This window comes from Typopeltis vanoorti, chromosome 2 (assembly GCF_054136105.1).
Source record: "Typopeltis vanoorti isolate ZY-2024b chromosome 2, IOZ_Tvanoo_1.0, whole genome shotgun sequence".
Taxonomy (NCBI): Eukaryota; Metazoa; Arthropoda; class Arachnida; order Uropygi; family Thelyphonidae; genus Typopeltis; species Typopeltis vanoorti.
Genome location: NC_143550.1, coordinates 67,258,830 through 67,278,961, shown reverse-complemented (window position 1 = coordinate 67,278,961; position 20,132 = coordinate 67,258,830). Strand labels below are relative to the sequence as shown.

Here is a 20,132-nt window from a genome sequence, read left to right as displayed (position 1 = left end):
GTTACTAGTAAGTATGGCTCCAGTATGAAGGAAAATGGCGGCGAGTAATGGTGGTTCGCCATCTTCTTTCAAGAACGGTAATGTAAAGGAGATGATTCAGTGTACTATCTGCAAAATGTAAGCTTTGTGGAGTGCGGTCAGAGTGTGGTGAGATGATAATAAAGGAGTGAACGTGTGTGGAAAATGTAGGGAGAATGAAGAATTGAAGTGTATTTCGGATCGTGAGTATGATATTTTTGTCAAACTTCAGAATGAAGGAAATAGGGATATGACAAGAAACGGCAAGGTTGTACCAGAGAATTGTGAGAGTGTGAATGTAGAAAGTGTGAATGATAGTATTAATGGTTTTACAGAGAATAAAAAAGATGAGATAGATGCAATGAGTGAGATCGCGTTGTTGAATGGTGCGATACAAAGGGCAAAACAGCAGCTAGAGCGTATGAGCAAAAGTCGACTGAATGAACCAGCCAATAATAAAAAGTATGACAGGAAAAATAGATGTATGAGTGTGAACATGAACAAAATGAAGGATAAAGTGCTTTATGGAGACTCGTTAGTACGAGGTGTGTTAGTAGAGGATTTGACAAAATCGTACCAACCTGGTGCGACCATAAAGGATGTAAATGAGTCTATTATAGAGCAAAAGGAAAGGGTGAAAGAAATGATTGTTGTGGCAGGTACAAATGATTTGAAAGGAGATAAAATGGAAATGATAGAAGACCTGAATGAACTGTTTGAGGTAGCAAAAGAAAAGAGTGAGAGCTAGAATGATTAGTCTTTTGCCACGGTATGACAGTGAAATGTTTAAAAGGAGGGCCATAATTGTGAATGACTTTATGCGTGGGTTATGTATGACGAGTGGTGTGGAATTTGTGGATGTGTGGAGCAGGTTCGATGGGTGAAAGGATCTATATAAGATGGATGACTTGCATTTGAAAATGTTATGGTGTAAAGAGACTTGAGAAAGTGTTGCTGAAAGTAGTGGATGTGCAAATTCAGGGAAACTAGATTTATTAAGGGGGTGGGGGTAGATATACAGTCCTTAGGGAGGCAGTCAAATGTATGAATAAATATAATATGCTTGAGTGAATAAGAACAACAAATCAGAGTGGGATAGTTAATATAAGGCATCAAGGTAGGGTTGAGGCTAATGGGGGTCTTAAATTCATGTACACTAATGCTAGGAGTATTAGGAACAAGAAGGAAGAGTTTTTGGCCATGGTTGGCACTTCCGGACCACAGGTTATTGGTATTAGTGAATCATGGCTGACTGTTGATGATGTAGCTAGTGGGATTGAATGTGATGGGTATAGTGTGTTCAGGAATGACAGGGAGAATAAAATGGGGGAAGGAGTATTGTTGATGATAGCTGATGAGCTACAGCCAAGGAGAATAGAAGTTGAATTGCAGGATAGAGAAAAGAGCACATTTGAGGCCATTTGGTGTGAGATTGTGGCTAGCAGAACTAAATATACAATTGGGTGCTGCTAGACCAGGTGATGGAAAAGATAGTGGTGACAGTATGCACAAGCAAATAGAAGAAATGAGTGGAAGGAGGGTAATTATTATGGGAGATTTCAACTATGGTCGCATTGATTGGAGTGAGGAGAGGACACACGGGAGGAAGGAATTGGATTTTATGCGGTTATTAAGGGATAACTATCTGCGACAGCATGTAATGGAAAATACTAGGAGTCAGAGAGTGCTTGACCTAGTAATTACATCTAAGGATTTGGCTGTAACAAATATGATCACATTGCCACCAATTGGTAAGAGTGATCATAGGGTCTTGACTTGGGAGGTGGCTAAAGGTGTGGAATTTTCAATTAAGACAGGGTACATGTGGAATTATCGGGCTGGAAAGTATGACAAGCTTAAGAGTTTGATTGGTTCAGTGCCATGGCATGTACAACTGCAAGGACTAGAAGTCAATAGTGCATGGGAGGTAGTTAAGAAGTGTTTGCATGAAGCAATGGCTGACTGTATACCTAGAGTCCGAATAATAAATCAAGTAGGGGTTAAATGGATGAATAACACCATTAAGCTTGAGCTGCAAAAAAAGAAACAACTATTTCTGTTTTGTCTATATTTATGTTTAATCCAGATTTTATACACTCCTCCTTTATTTTATCAAAAATTCGCTGTAGATTTTCTTCTGTGCTTGCAAATAATGCCATGTTGTCTGAAAATTTTAAATTTGTCACATTTTTCCCATATATTTTGATTCCAAAGTCTTCATTGTTTAAGGCCTTATTGGTTGCTTCTTCCAGTGTAAGATTGAACAGGTCTGGTGACAGATTGTATCCCTGTCTTACTCCGCTCTCTGTGTGGAACCAGTTGGTTAAGGTGTCCTCCATTCGTACTGCACTTTCAGATTTCTCATATAGATTCTTTATTATTCTTATGGTTTTGTTGGGAATTCCGAATTCTTCCATAGTTTTCCACAGTTCTCTTCTACAGATTGAATCAAATGCCTGATGAAAGTCAATGAAATTTATGTAGCAACTTTGGTTGTACTCTAGTGTATTTTCTATTAGCTGTCTTAAGGTGAATAATTGATCAATTATGCTTCGCCCTGGTCTGAAACTAGCTTGTTCTTCTCCTAGTCCCAGTTCTATATATGGCTAAATTTGTTTTTGGAGTACTTTCATAAAAACCTTACTTGGAATACTGAGGAGGCTAATGCCTCTGTAATTATTGCATTCTGTTTTATCTCCTTTTTTGTATATAGGAGTTACGACTGATTTGGTCCAATCAGTAGGCACTGCTTTGTTTTTGCAGATCCTTTCATATAATGTTTTTAATGGTTCCAAAAGTTGTTCCTTTCCTGCTTTTAAGAATTCTGCATGTATTTGATCAATGCCAAGTGCTTTTCTAGTTTTGAGTTTTTCTATGCTGTGTGCTATTATTTCTTTGGTAAAGATATTTGTTTCCTCTTCCATTTCAGTGGCTGGAATCGTAATATCTTGGGGGCTGTTTTTATTATATAAATCTTTGAAGTATTCTTCCCATCTGGCCATTCTTTTTGTTTTACTTTCAATTAGTTGTCCCTCTTTGTTTTTGATCATTATAATTTTTGTTGTACGTGTCTTACTAATTTGGTCTATTTGTTTATATAATCCATGAAGGTTATTTTCTTTTGATAGCTTTTCTGCCATTTTGCATTTTTCTTCTAACCAGTTATTCTTGTCTCTTTTAACTAGTTTTCTAATTTCTCTGGTTAATCTATTATATTCATTTCTGTTATAGTTCTGTTTTAGTTTCATGCTTTTCCTTTGCTCGCTTAACCTTTTTACTTCATTCGAGATCCAATCCCTTTTACTTTCTCTTTCTATGTAACCCAGGGGTCGCCAAAGTTATTTGCCCATTGACCCCTTCAAGAGTTTCTTGACTTGTTATCGACCCCCCCTATATTTTACTATTACGTAATTATAATAGGACAAGCAAAAAAAGACACTTGTGTGAGTTTTTAGATTGTTTATTTTATAGTTACATACAGTGTTTATTGTATGTATAATATAGTATATATTATTATATTACTATTACTACTACTATTATTATCACTAGTATTACTAGTGACATTAATAAACTACTGGTATTACTACCAGTGCTGCTCAACTCTTCAACATAGAGAAGTTTAGTTCGTGAATGAATAACGATTGAATTATAATATGTATGTTGATGAATTTTAGAACATTAATGCTCACTTGTATGTCGATGTGCAAAAATGAGACTGGGATCGAATACTTGTAAGTATTAGTAAATAAGAACCACGCACGTGTTGCAATCTCACTCCCACTGCACCGGCTGGCAGGAACCACAAACATCCGTTTATTGGTAAATACGTCATTTTGGCCTACTTGATTGGCCGCAGTAACTATTTTCATGACCTTACTCCATCTTACAGGTCCTATCCATGGACCTGTAAGATGGAGGTACTGATCCCACGATTCACTCTTAATTGCGTTGTCATTACCTCTATGTCTTTTGTCATGGAGGTAATCCAAGTTAACCGAATTAAATATTATCCATACAATGATGTCTTATATTTTTCTGTCGACCCCTGAGACCGAATCGACCCCTAACAATGTCATATCAACCCCTTTGGCAACCACTGGTGTAACCTATTGCTTTTTCTGCCAAATTTAATATTATTTCCTTTAAATTATACATATTTGGTCATGAGACCATAGGTACTTTATTAATACATATATTAGTATAATTTCCTTTATTATTATTATATTATTATAATAATAATATAATATTATTTCACCATAGACAGTACAAAATCTTAACTTCAGGCAGGAGGACAACAAACACCAAGAAGGAGTAGCACTTATATTTAAACCAAAGGCTCAAAAGGAAATAATAATATATTATTATTTCCTTTAATTTGCACCAATGTTCTTTGATGTTTATATTCTGTTTTGGTAGTTCCTTCAGGTTTTTATCTAGTTCTAGTTAATATTTTTTTAGAATATTGTTGTCTTGTATTTTTTTTGCATTTAGTCTCCTTTTGACTCTAAAAGTGCTTCCCGATTTTAACTTTATTCTTAGGTTTGCTAATACTAGCTTATGGTCTGATCCATAATCTGCAGAGAAGGATCTGCAGTTTAGGATACTTGATTTCCATCTTTGGTTTACAATAATATAGTCTATCATATTCTTGGTTTGTCTGTCTGGTGATATCCATGTCAATTTTCTTTGGGGGTTTTGGATGTTTAAAGAGAGTGTTGGTTATTGTTAGTCTATTATTTGAGCAGAAGTTTAGCAGTCTTTCGCCACGTTAATTGCTTTCTCCATACCCGAACTTTCGATTATTCTTGGCCAGGTATCCCAATCTTTGCCCACTTTTGCGTTTAAGTCCCTCATTACAATTAGGAGATCTTGCCTTGATGTCTGCTGTACTGCTTTTTGCAAATCTATATAGAACTCCTCAATGTCTTCTTCTGATGATGTCGAAGTTGGTTAATATACTTGGATAATAGTTAGTGATCCGATTGATGTTTTAAATCTTGCTTTAATTATCCTAGGTGAGATAGGATTGTAGGACAATAGAGAGTTTTGAGCCTTTGGTTTAAATTTTTGATGTTTCTTCCTGATGTTTATTGTCCTCCCTGCCTGAAGTTAAGATTTTGTACTGTACATGGGAATTCTCCTTTTCCAGTCCATCTGGTTTCGCAGAGTCCAATCACTTCCCATCGGTAGTTGTCTAATTCATGCAGTAGTATTTCCAATGCTCCTTCTTGGTGAATAGTTCTTACATTACATGATCCTATGTGAACTATGGTTTCTCTGTGAACTATAGGCACAAATAAGTTTCACTGTCCAATTCCCCATTTTGAATTTTCTCGCGTAACTAACTGAAATTGCCTGCCAATCAACAAGTACATCTTTCTGTTTGATGCTGAATATTATCACTATTCTTTCCTTTTGTTCATCACTCTTGCTCTTATATAATCCTATATTTATTTGCTACCAGACATCGCCTGTTTTACTTTCATCAATATCTCATTAATTATGTCTATATGGTACTTCTCCAGTTCTTCTATCAGTTCAACTTCTTTTTTTGATGCTTATAATGGTAAAAGCATGACTATAGACTGGTACTTCAGAGATTTCATATAATATTTGAACCAGAGATTGCTGCAATGACAATGAGAAAAATTACATTTTAATCTTCAAAATAGCTGTGAGATAAATGGTGAAATTTTTATTTATTTTATTTTTTCTATTGAATTTTGTCAAAAACAGCCTATACTGAAGATAAGCATCATACTTTATGAAAGAATAGTATAATTTTCTGTATTATACAACAGAGTCACATCTGGACTATTGTGCATAAATTTGGTCACTGGTTTCTTGGAGATGAGGAAGTGATGGAAAAGATATATAGAGTATGACCAGAATGGTGAGTCTAGAATGCTCCAAGGCATACTGAAGGTTTATAGGTTATACAGTTTAACTGATAGGCAGAAAAGGAGGGAGTATGACAGAAACACAATAGAGAAAATGCAGAAGAAATTTTTCAATATACATGACAGCATGGAAGAAAACATGGGATCACCCCAAAGTTGCATAATAACAATGTGGTTCACAAGGATTAGACTTTTTTCTCAGAGTGGTGAATGAGTGGAATATGTTGCTAGAAATAGTCATTAAATTATATATTAAATAGACAATTAAATTGAATTCCAGATTTCATAGAGAGAATTTTATTCCTTAAATGCAAATAAAATGCTTAATCAAGAAACATAGACTGAAGAAAATAGTTGTTTATGTAAATGAGTAGTTTATGTAACTTTTGTGATTTATATAACTAAATCAAAAAATGAAGATGTTCCTAACAAATTTCTAGCAACATATTCCACTCATTCACCACACTCTGAGAAAAAAGTCTAATCCTTGTGAACCACATTAAATGTAAATATATCAAATATCTTAAACTGGGATTTCATGATATAATGAAATACATTCATTAAAGATATACATATTTTTTAGTACTTACTGGACCAAAACCACCACCTACTGTTGTGTAATCTGGATAGACCTTGGGATCAAGAGTGCCAATTTGATGATGTGGTGTCTGAAAATTTGTAATTTTTAATAAAATAAATAGTATAACTAATAAAAAAAGAGAACAAGTATTAGAGAGTAATAAAATTTTCATTTTAAATAAAGTAAAGAAACTGAAAGAACTTATATAAAAAACACTGTATCCAGCAAATTAAAGTCAGCATTATTAAGTCAACATTATCTTCAGTTTTACAAAATATATTTGTAACAGAGAACACAGCATAATCCATCAATAGCAAGAAATATAGAGATGTAAAAATATATATTTAAAGATTTTTTCATTTGATGATAAAAAAAAAAAGTGTACTCCTCTGATAACAATTATCATTTTTGGTCCAAAAACTTAGGTACCTAGGTTAGAGTAAAATATAGAGAATAACAATGTTTTCAAATCACATAATTTTAATAAATTGGAAACGATTGAATATACATGCCATAATGAAAAGAAAAATATCTTATTTACATTAAAATATTCAATTTCAAAAATAAATATATTTTTGAATATATGTCATGAATGTTAAATGTTAGATATCATCGGTATCAGTAAAAAAGGAATGAATGTCTTTTTACTATAGCATGCAACTGTTTTGCAATGTTTGACTATTGAAGTCTTGCTTGGTCATAGACTCATGTGATTTATTCTACAAACTCTGGGAATAATACATTCAGCAACAGCTTCCTTCAGAAACCCTCTGGCTACTTCACATGTTCTACTGATTCCTCTACCATGCAGTTGCTCATGTCCAGGTGTTGCTTCAAGTTACCTTCAGTTTATTATAATCACCTCTTCTCAAGTAAGAGTTCTCACACCTGTCACCTCCTAAATAAAAACTGCAAAAACATCATCAATAAATCTCAAGCACACTCCATAAGTGCCAGATGCATTAATATTGTCTCCTGCTCAAAGGGCAGCTGAAGATTCTGGCTGTCAAGGTTGTTGGGTAAAACTTCTGCTCTATTATGTTTCCACTTCTCTCTCTCTTCACACATTTTGATGGAACAATGGAGCATCTCCTTAAGATAAGGCAGACCTCTTGAGATCAGTCTTCTCCTTCAACTCTTGTTTAGATGACAGAGACATCCTCCTCCTACTATTCCACAAACTACTCACAGTATGTCTTCTCTGTCATGAGAAGGACATCAAAAAAATATTAACGGCCTTGGCACTAAAAAGTCACCTGGCCCAGGTGGCATTCCAAAGTTGTACTAAGAGCTTCTGCTTCAGAACCCATCCTATATCACATTTACAAGCAGCTGTCATACTCATTTGGCATCTATCTAATAGCAACATGTAAGTTTTATCCAGCCTATTCCTAAAAAGAGATAAAAGTCAGCTATCAAACTATCATCACATGGTCATCAACTCAATACTCTCAAAAGTGATGAGGATGATCATCAACAACCAGCTTTTTAACTGTGTAGATACATATCAGATAATTAGTGATCTCTGACATGATTCAACTCTATAGCATATCTCTTTGCTTACCTTACTTATGTTTGAACACAGGCCAAAAGATCTGGAGAAACCCATGTGGATGCTCTTGATGTTCATTGCATATCATGGTAGATGGAAAAAGCACATCCCATGGCATTAGGCTTTTACCAACACTCTTCCTTCTATACATTAATGATCTTCTCACACTACTTCCAGTCTTATTCACCACTTTGCTGATGACAGTACATTCCATTCCTATTTTTCAAATATAAGACCTTGTAGTGCTCAGATGACTCAAGCTGTTCTATGCTTTAAACACCAATCTTTCTGCCATTCTCAAGGGAGTGGAAGGTGAAGATAATCCAGTGAACTGTAATTTTTTAACACTGTAACAATCAGGGATTTGAGTGGTAGGAGATATCATTCAAAACTTTCTTACTCACTGTATTATACTTGATGGCATAGTAGGAGAACCTCAGGCTAGGAAATTATGTTCTGTTAAAGATTGATCTTTTTTATTTATTTATTCATTTTTTAAGTGAGTTAGTAAGGTCCCCCCCCCCCATGGTAACAATTATGAAAAAGAAATTTACTAAACATTGTAATAATGCAGCCATAATTGCAAAGTAATGTTTCAGAAGTTGAAACATTGCAGAGTGGTGGTCTTACAACAGGCAATGAAATTCATCTACCACTCAAAGACATTTTCAACTATTCATGCGGTCATTGGAATTTGTACCCACAGTCTGCTGGATGCAAGAAGAGAGCACTATCTAATTAGGCAACCATTGTCAGAGGAGTTTGGAGTCCCTAATTAAAAAAGGATATTACTATGTAAGAAAAGTGTCAAGGAATGCAACCAGATTAATATTGGACATAAGCATCATCTACTCTTATGAGAAAAGAATTTAAGATGAAATTTAAGAGGATCACATATAAGAGGAAACTTGATTGTAGTTTATAAAACAGTAAAAGTTAGATTTAAGGAAATATTCTTTCAGTGAAAAGCAATCAATAATTGGAACAGATTTCAGAAGTACTGTAGAAGTAAATAACTAACAAATTCAGAGAAGCCCTGGACAAGTATTTTGGAAGAATTCATTTAGCAAAACTGGTATAATCATCATAAGTATTTTACTCTTGATGATTATTATGTTCTGTCCATGACCCATAATTTTTGCTTCCTGGCAGTGGAATAAACACTTTTGCTCATTCAGAAGAAATCACATATACTCTTGTGTTATTCAGAAACTAATACTTCATCATCATCAAATTCCTACCATGTACCCTCAAGGTAGGATATGATAGTACTACATGAAAAATTTACATCATTACTAACTTCCTATCTACAATTTTCCTCCAAATCAGTCTGTTACTTGTCAAGACTCCAACATTATTATTAGTCACCTCCAGGGAGTCCAAAGACTCATCAAGGGAGGGCATCTACTCTACAACGTTGTCTCCACCAGTCACAATCCACCAACTGATCAGATCTTATATTTCTGTTGTCTAAGGCACTTTGTACCGTATCAATCCACCAATATCTTGGTCTTCCTCTGGGTTGTTTTTCCTGCCAGCCTGGCAGAGAGCACTTGTTTTTCTTATCTTTCTTCACCCATTCTGATAGTAGCTCTGCTAACGCATTCCTGGATGCTGACAATGTCAAGTTCTTTCCTAATATCCTCGTTTTTAATGATATTTTAATATACGATATGATATTAAATCATTAAGAAACTAATACTTTTACAATGATAAACTTTAGGCTCTAAATAGTGACAGTTATATAACTTTTAATTATTAAGATTTAGAATTATTTAATGGTTAAGATACTATACACCGAGTGGAACTAAACAGTGGTGGTGACCAGAGTGATTAACGATAATTCTAACTGATGATCCACTAACCTTTGGTATGGCATTAGTGATTAGCCTCAAATTAAATAAGCTGTCTATTATAGTGGCACTGAGAAGTTACAACTAAATCTTTTACCACTTGTTCACTTTAAGAAAATCAACAACAATTAGTATCAAAACATTCATAATAGTAATAAAAAAAAAGAAAATCAAACAAGAATACTTTAAATCATTAACAATAGTATAAATTTTAGAAGGTTGGCCAAATGGATAGCATCTTTCTCTTTCTTCAACCTACAGTCCATGGGATTCAGGTCCCACTGTGGCATGAATGTCTGTGAAAGTAAGTTTTAAATTATTTTCCTCACCTCCTGTGAGACCACCACCCTTTTACCAGAGGCAAAGTGACTTAAAAAAGTATAGTTTGTCCTCTAGAGTAGGGCTCCCAGATTATCTAATCACAGTCCACCCAAGGTTTATACAATAGATATACGACCTTTTGTTGGCAGGATTCACATAAAGAAAATAATATGGGCGAACTATCCCAATCAGACAAGACGAACACAAACGACACATTAAATACCTCCACTTCGGTAAAACAGGCCTTTCTGACCATGCATTCCAAACATACCATAGAATTGACTGGAAAAATACCAAGTCCCTACAGCGCACCAAAACCTGGTTTGAGAGAAAATTTAAAGAGTCTTGTGAAATGCTCAAACACAACCCAAATCTCAACAAAAATGATGGCCTCACCATTTCAAGAATGTGGAGGACCCATCTACAACCTGTATAACATCCTAAACTAGCATTAGAAAAATTCCCACTACAAGAAGACAACCTGGTGAAGTGTTTAGAACATTCAATAGCAACTGAAAGAAATCATTTTGTAACTATCCAGAATATTAATACATGAGGACTCTAACAGTTTATTGTAGTTGCATTTATCTATTTATAATATATATATAATTTTTTTTTAATATATATATATATATATATATATATATATATTTTTTTTTTTTATATATATAATTTTATTTCTTTCTTTATTTATTTTTGTTTTTCCTTTCTATCACTAGAGGTCAGGCTATAAAAAAGATTTATTAACTACATAGATTTAGTTTACTGATATAGAAAGCATGAGCATGTAGCTTGGTTCTGTATACAGTTGTATTCTTCCGATGATGACCTCAATATAGAGGTCGAAACGTCAAGTTTTATTTTATTTGTAATTAATAAAATAATCTGTTCAACACGTGTGTTTTTGAGTCCCTAAATCTACAAATATGAGTGCTGATCACCGTGTAACCCTAAAAGAAAGAAAGAAAATAATAGTTGAATCATAAATACAGATTACTCATGTAAAAATAGCCTTTTTATTTATAGAATTTTCACCCTACATATAATGGGTATCTTCAGTCCACATATATCTTAGAAGGATTAACAATATGATTGCGAAATCATAAAGAAACACTATATGATTATAATTTTGTTAATATGAATCCCACCAACCAAAGAAAGGTTGCAGACCTTTACCTTATATGTTGGCACCATGAACAAGAGGCTAAGGATTAAATAATCTCAAAACTATTCTAACAATCAAATATGGAACTTTTTTTTCAAGCACTTTAGGTCCCCATTAAGCAGGAAAGTGGTTTCACAGTAGATGTCTACTAACTAAAGATATCCATCCACAAACATTCATACCTACAGTGGGATTTAAACTTTCTTTTTTTTTTTGCAGAGTATAGTTTGTCTGTCAATCCATTTCTTATTCTAGTTCTTGCTACCGTTCTCAAATCTTCACTACCACTCAAGAAATACTGATAGTTAGTAGTTATAACTGCATGAGCAGAAAGCAACTCAAGCAACTGAAGTCCTAGTGAAGTAAAGGTTTAGAATGGATTAAAAATAAAATAGAAATTTCTGTGCTGTTCATTGCTATTTCTAAGTTCAAAGTTGCATAAATGAGCAAGTAATAATATTATTGAATGTAATAACACTCAGATGTGCATTTTTTTAATTTCTGCAGTCTCTATGCACTATTCTGAATTGCAGAAATTGAAAAAAATATCCATAGAGTTCAACCTACAGAAATAATGAGATCTTATTTCTTGTAAGTCTCAAGACTTATTATATGAATGTCAATATGAGAAGTGATTGTAGAGAAGAAAGGAATCTGTAAATGTGTTTCTTGAAAAGTTGGAGTTTATACTCATTGAAAAAAAATGGTACAGAGAAGACTGTTACAAAAGACAGAGGTATGTAGAATGAAACAAGAGGAAGAGAAGTAAGATAAGTGAGTTTTGAGATGAACTCTATATGGATGTTGTCCATCAATTGCCTGTGTTCATAAAGAAGTGGAAGAAAAACAGTGGTGGCCAATTCAGGGGAATAGAGTCCATGGAAATACCTAAAGAAGAGACATAATGCAGAGACAGTGTCTATAGGAAAGCAACTGGAGTGAATTAGTGGGAGGAGGGAGGAATATCTATTAAGCGAATAGGTCTTTTCTGGGTATAACTAAGCATTCTAAGGGAGATTTATAGTGCACCACCTCAGATGTGAGATCAATATTCTAAGGTTGGGTAGATTTATCAAGTGTTATGAGTTGAAAAGAAGAGAAGTAATGTTTAGAACCAAAAAACATATCAAACATTTTGGAGGTAGATGAAGTTATGGATGTAAAGGTCTTTATGGCAGAATAATCTAGATGTGAAAAAGATAAAGCCAATCTTGGTTGGCAAGTGAAATGTTATCAAAAGTGAGAGAGAGAGTGAGGCATGGCGATTCTTCTGGAAAACATGAAAGGACTGTGTTTTGGTAGTAGCATTAAATTTTAGTAAATTATCTTTACCCCACCTGAAAATGACTAACAGATCAGTGTTTGAGATGCTGGCCATAGAAAATCTTGAAGTTTGGGTCATCTGAGTATACAAGGTTTTGTGAATGGCTGAACTGATCTTTCTCATTACACCCAGATCTAGTAGCTGTTTGGCTCTCTGAAGGATGCATTTCGTGGAAGCCAATTTTAGATGACAGGAAGCTGAAATAAATTGATCGTGAAGAGCTCAGATGTTGGAAGAAAGACTCTTACAGAGTTGGCTTATGGTGTCTCAATGGCAAAAGTATATACAAAATTATGAAGACTGTTGGAAAATGAGAGAATACTCACAAAATATAGGAATTAATCGACATAAAAAACATTGTTAAATAAATTATATTTTCTGAGGAAAAAAGATAGAGGCTATTACTTCCATACTGCTCCTGATAAAAATTTTAAACTTTGTTTTTAAATTATGTTTTATATATTTTGTCTTTTAGCCTAAATAAACTGTTTTGCATATATTCAATTTACTAATAGACTAATGCATTTTGAACAACAAATCAAACTAGATTGAATCTCTTTACATACTGCTCTTAGTAACAGCAAATTAATTAGTTTGATTTGCATTACCAGGAAAAGAATTAACTTTTTCAAAATATTATCAATTACCTGACTGGTTGACAATCTCCATGGTTCACTCAAAACTTCATTTAAAAATGGAGAATTAACTTCCAAATATTTTGACACAACATATAAGCAAAAAAGGTGACGATCTATACCCTTGCCAGACATAGCATTCACATAATTCCTCTGATGAGCTGCACAAGCTTTGTATAGGGAAAGAATTTTTTCTTCTTTCTATAAAAAAAATTACTCATTTCTTTACTTTCAAACCATAAAAATGGCTATATTTATTTGTTAAGAAAGAGGGGTTATGCTAATATAAATTTTATCACATTCAAAGAGACTTGGAAAAATGCACAACATTTTTAGACATATCTTTGGTGCAGAAATAATAACAATTATGTTAAGAACTTATTGATGACAATTACTTTTGATACACAGTACATAGGAATGAATTAATATATGGACTCATTAAACCATCATTTAATTCATTCTCTAAGTGAAAAGCTTTATTTTCATTAACCTGTCAATGTGAGCTATAACCAGCTCTTGAGTCTATATACATGTACACACACACACACACACACACACACGGTGATCCAAAAGTCTCCATACATAGGGAATAATGTTTATTTTTTCTGTTTTTAGATACTCTTCTAATATGCCTTTGTCTAAAGAAAAGCATATAAAAATGATATAAATTAAGTGGATATAAGATATAGCATTATTTTATTTCAAAGCTGAATGTAGAAACTATGTGAGTTTCATAAAGTAAGTTGACCAAAGAGCTTACGGGAATGCACTCCATGGCATTCACAAGTTGCCTTAGTGTAGACTACTTAGAAGACATAGGTGCCGTCCAAGCGTCTATATATTCACCTTCTATTAGTCCATTCTGATAAGGTTTCACTGACCTGACAACCATTTTGAACTGGTTGGGTCTCCTCAAAGACCAAGCAGAAACCTTAAGAGAGCAAAAACTCCCATTCAGTACATTTCAAGGAACTTGAAATGTCAGAGAAATGTATTCTTTGTAAGCAAACTTTCGGTCTGCCTGTTACAAAAGTATCTTTGACTGGAATTTAACTGTCAAAACTTGGTAAACAGGAGGTGATATAATTGAGACAAACTTTGAAAAAAAAAAAAAAACCAACAAGGAAGTTGTATATAAAAGTGTTAAGACATTTAGGTAATGCAGAAAAGTGACCAGGGCTTCTGACCTAATGTTCAATCCTCACCTTCTCGTGGTGCACCCTGTTTGGTATCTACCTAGATACTGAATGAATGAATATGGGCTGACAATCTGAGATTTAGCCAACTAAATTGTATTCTTATTTTCTTAAACCATAATTCAAAATTATGATATAAAATTTCATATCATAATTCAAAATTATGATATGAAATTTCATGCCAGCTGGGGTATCGCTGGTTAAACAAGGTCCCAGTTGTTTTCATCAGAGAACCAGGGTGAACAGCGAAAAGTCAGCAAATTGGAACAAACCCCAATGCAACATCAGCAGAGATCAAGATTGGCACCATTGACATAAGAAACATCAACGGAACTAGCAAAAGAACTGGATAAGTACCAGATCAACATAATAGGTGCCGAAACAAAGATGACAAAAACAAGTGAGATTTTTCTAAACAACAAATACAAGATGTTATAATCAGCAAATAACAATGAAGCAAAAGAAGGGGTAGCTATAATATTAACACTAAATATGATGATAATCTTCTTGAATGGCAGGCAATATCAAGTACAGTGATGTGGGCTAATATCAGAATGAGGAACTGGACAATGAGACTTATTTCTCATTAAAATGGTGTAAATGAGACATTACATCAAGTAATACATGATCTCTATTTGAATTGCAAATCAGCAGTAAGAATTGAAGGAGTACAGGAAGATGTTTGATGTTAAGTCAGGTGTGCGACAAGGGTGTACATTATCTCCACTGTTATTTTTGGTATGGTAGAAAGTCAACTGAATAAATTTATATGGAATAAGAGAGAAATTAGTCAAAGCACTAAACTAGTTATATAAGAGTGTTCAAACCAATTTTAACTTATGGATCTGAGAGCTGGGTTATAAATAAAACTCTTGATCAAAGACTGGAGACGACAGATATGAGACTCCTGAGAAAGATTAGGGGACAGAACAGATGACATCAATGCAGTATCATATTAAAAACGAGACTATTAGGAAAAAGACATTGTTAGCATTCAGGAACATGTTAGCAGAGCTAATCTCAGGTGGTATTGCCACTTAAACGGAATGGGAGAGGAAAGATTAGCTAAACAAGCATTCTTTGACAGGATGGCAGAAAAAAAGACCCAGAAGAAGACCAAGATGTAGGTAAATTGATAAAGCAAAAAGTGCCTTAGAAGACAGAAATATAAGATCTGATAATATTGAAGTGTTGACAGATAACAGACTAATCTGCATGAAAATTGTTGATAGGAAGTTTGTAATGATGTAACTTTTCATGTTGTACTATCAAAAGATCCTGTACATCCTCTAAGGGTACATGTCAGGAATTTGATTATGATCAAAGACAATAGACCACAGATATGAAAGTTATGAGAAAAATTAGGAGAGTGAACTGATGGCATCAATGGAAGAATCATATTAAAAATGAAGATATTAAAAAGGAATTTGATGTTGTTTGCATTCAAGAATGTGTGAGCAGGGCAAACTAAGGTGGTATGGTCACTTAAACAGAGTGGGAGAAGTAAGAGTAGCCAAATGGGTGTTTGATGCCAAGATGGCTGGACAAAGACCCAGAGGAAGACCAAGGTCTAAGTAGATTGATCCAGTCAGAAGTGGCTTAGAAGAACAAAATGTTAGATACAAAATATTAGAGTGCTGACAAGTGATAGACTAATTTGGAAGAAAATTGTTGGAGGAGATTAATAATAATGTAAACTTAATTATGTTAGTGCTGTCTTGTAGCCTGAACACCTCCCTTGAGGATACATATCATAAAATTGATGATGATGATGATAAATACAGAGATATATAATTTTAAATATATTAAATAAATACTCTTCCAACATAACTTTTATTGTCAAAACATAATATTTTATAATTATCACTTACTGAACAGCTGGGATTAACCATAGCATTGACAAAGGCACATGATTCTTCAGTGACTGGACGGACTGTTTCAGTTCTACCTTCTCGAAAGAGTCTCATCATGGCTGCTTCGTATGTTAACCTGAATTTGCCACTATCCTAGAAAATTTAATATTCCACATTGAATAAAAGGAACTGTGATCATGAAAAAAAAAAAAAAAATTAAATATGATGTTGTGATTCAGACCATCAGGTTGTTGCTTTTTAATGTTATTTCAATAAAATGCTGGACGATTACCAATAATTTACTAGCCTATGTTATTTGGTTTTCCAATAAATTAATATACAATCAGGAAATATAAAGAATATCCATAATGTTCACTACAAAATGTAACAAGCAAGAAAAGTGCTACAAGATGACAACAGATGCTACCAAAATATATGAGCAAATCTAAAACAGAAATATTAAAACACAAAATGAGTGAATAATAATAACAGTGTAGTCAGTAATTAGAAATGAAAGACAAATATTTAGCCGCATTAAAAATTAAAAAGAACCTCGTGGATAACTAAGATAACACAGAGCTAACTAAATGGCAGAAGCCATATTTCCATATATAAGTAGTCAAATGGCATACAGTGTTATCATATCATTACAATACTCTGGATTACAGATATTGTAGCAAGGTTTTTCCACTTAGAAAGAAAAAAATCATATTGTTTTCATTCTTATGACTTATGATTTGTGTTTAGCTTCTCCTGATGAGATCTCAATAAATGTCAAAACTGCCCTGAGTAATAACTCAGATGTGTGATTTGACCTTTATTGAGGTCTTGTTTTTGGTTCCCACTGATGAGAAAATAGAGGTCAAAACCAGTCTGGGTTTTTTTTCTGCATTATCAGAAAGGGCCTTTCTGATAATGCAGAGCATTATACATGTCCATAAGGATATGTGCATTGCATTATGGGATACTAAGGCAATTCATGTGAAGTCATTAGCCTCTGTATACAAGTAGCCCATGGTAAAATTATTTCACGCACAAACTCTGTTTGCTTATACTCAGAGAAAGGATAAAACCAAGAGTATAATTTCTTAGCATCTTTAATTTATAATGTCTTGAACAAAACACCAAAGTTTGAAGACTGAGGAAGCTATGGATAAAATGTGTTAACAATAGGAATGACTAGATGTCAGAGTCAGCCTAAGAAAAGAAATTTGATTTTGATGATCTGAATATTATGAAAGACAAAGGGAGAACTGTGTTTTTGTAGTGTTGATGTTCACTTAGTTATCATTACTGAGCTGAAGAATAAAGATCAGTGTTTAAGGCATGGATTATGGATATGGGTTATCTCAAAGCTTGAAGCATTTAAAACTTTTCATAGTTTGCCAAATGAAGGCAATGTATGGAATGTATACCACCATCAGCAAAACTATGGATATGATCTGAGAATGGTATTCTAGGAGGTTATTTATGTATAACAGGAAGAATATGGAAACAAGTAGATCTTTCAGGTGCTATCAACATACGAACATCAATGATTTTACAACACAAAGAATAAAACAGATAAGATTGGTCTAAATAACAAGTCTAAAATAATTTAGCCAGACAAGGATCAAAGCAAGAAGAGAAGAGTTATAATTAACATTAAATTTCTTGAATGTCATTGAAAGACTTTAGTAAGATAATAGAAGTTAATAGACTATACAATTACACTATTATTATTCACAATATTACAATTACATAAATATATAATATTATTAAGATGGTAAAATGAAAGCTACGGAATCAGAGAATATAAAGCAATCTATATGCAAGATTTTGAAATCTGAAAATAAAGATATTCTGGATATCTGGGACAATTATTCTAGTCTGGTTGGTGTAGTCAGTCAAGGATATGTGCTTTGAATCTCTATAACCAGTAGGGAAATGGATTCAAATCCCACTGCAAGAGTGGATTTGCAAATGTCTTTAGGTGGTAAATGAAATTAATAGAAGGCATAAAATCAGATGACTAATTAACCACACCTCTCCTTAGAGGGCCAAAAGTATAAATCTATTGCGCACTAACTCAGTGCACAACAGATTTACATCCTTTTGTGGATGGAATTCACATTAATAAATAAAATAATAATATATATCTCCCAATTGTATTCAACCATCTCCCTCATACAACTTTTCCCACATTAAGTGTACATCCACAAACACACACAATCTTATTTTAAGGTAAAGTATTACATAAATCAATTAATTATGCAACTTTTATAACCACTCTTCATTTTAACCACCTATAAACACTAAAAAACTAACCCAGAAATATGCCAACTGCAATGCCATTTGGATGTAAGCATCAGGGCTCATACGGCATTTTTTCATGAATCCTTTACCATACTCCTGATGCAAAAATATCCTCAGATCAATATCTTCAATCACAGTTTTGGCAGCTAAAACTGCATTCTTTATCGCCTCTTGACACTATTTAAGAAAGTAAAGGTAAAGTATTACATTATTAAGAAATTTTCTTCGAGTGAAAAATATAAAGTCAACAGATATATAGAAAATAAATTTGGAATTTACTTCACTTTTTTTTTTTTTTTTTTTTTTTTAAATATGTAAACTACATTTCTTCCTCAAGGGCTCACTTTAGTGAGTGTGGGAGTGGCAAACCCGAGGTACCTGATGCTGGACCATGCCTAAAAAGTTTTTTTTTTACCTTGGGTATAATATAGGCTAAAGATACCAAGCTATTTTATATATATAAACTTAGTTTAAAAATAAATAAATTTGGTTTGGTAAAAAAAAAAAAAAAACTTTCTACATCTATCTCTCATCCTGAGATTTTTACTTAATAAGGTCAAAGCACCTTATGGCAACTTGTTTTGGTAAAATTTATAAGCTCTGTATTAAACCTTGGTATTTCTAAGCCTGGCTCCCACTGATGAGACTCCAATAAAGGTCGAAACCGGTCTGGGTAGTGGCCCTTGCCTTCAATGGATAGCATCATATCTCTGCAAGGAGATGTGCTTTGCATTAGGGATAAATACTAAGAATAGCGATCAGAGCTTATTCCACCTTTACCACGAGTTTCTTCAAACTTGCACTACGTGCGGAGTCACCCAGACTTGCATTGTGTGCGAGTTGCCCAGAGGCGCAAACTTGACTTGTCTGTTTGCTTACTTGGGAAATAGGATTAAAAGCAAGTTTATATATATAAAATAGCTTGGTATCTTTAACGTATGTATCTGTTGTATTATATTATCTGTATAAGATTTTGAAAACTGAAGATAAAGATATTCCAGATATCTGGAGTAATTACTCTAGTCTGGTTGGTTGAGAGGATAGCATTTCTATTCTATAACCAATAAAAATTAATCATTTTTCTTTAAATAAACAGCATTTATCTTATTAATGAAATAATTTGTAGAAAGTTTCTTCATATTTATAAACTAAGTTTAAAATGCCAAGAAATGATATTATTTAATCCTTTATCCAAGTGTAAGCAAACAAAATTTGCTCATGAAACTTCTTCACTACTGGGCTACATATATATAGAAGTTAATGACTTCATATTAATTGCCTTAGTATCCCATAATGCAAAGCACACATCTTTATGACTGTGTATAATGTCATGCATTATGGGAAGGGTCAATACCCAGACCAGTTTTGACCTTTATTAAGGTCTCATCAGCTCCCACTGATTGGACATCAACAAAGGTCAAAACTGATCTGGATCCCTTT

At 33.5% G+C, this 20,132-nt stretch overlaps 1 protein-coding gene across 4 annotated transcripts in view; it reads right to left on the bottom strand.

Moving 5' to 3' along the window:
• Positions 1–20,132, bottom strand: part of LOC150109126 (carnitine O-palmitoyltransferase 1, liver isoform-like) — a 307,532-nt gene that overhangs the window by 28,688 nt on the left and 258,712 nt on the right. For all 4 annotated transcript variants that reach the window (XM_090405758.1, XM_090405762.1, XM_090405750.1 and 1 more), the window contains exons 18-21: positions 18,705–18,869; positions 16,416–16,550; positions 13,361–13,549; positions 6,509–6,586 (exon numbers count right to left, since the gene is read on the bottom strand). In XM_090405758.1, coding sequence (XP_090261884.1) covers positions 6,509–6,586; positions 13,361–13,549; positions 16,416–16,550; positions 18,705–18,869 — 567 coding nt within the window. The remainder of the gene's footprint in view (positions 1–6,508; positions 6,587–13,360; positions 13,550–16,415; positions 16,551–18,704; positions 18,870–20,132) is intronic.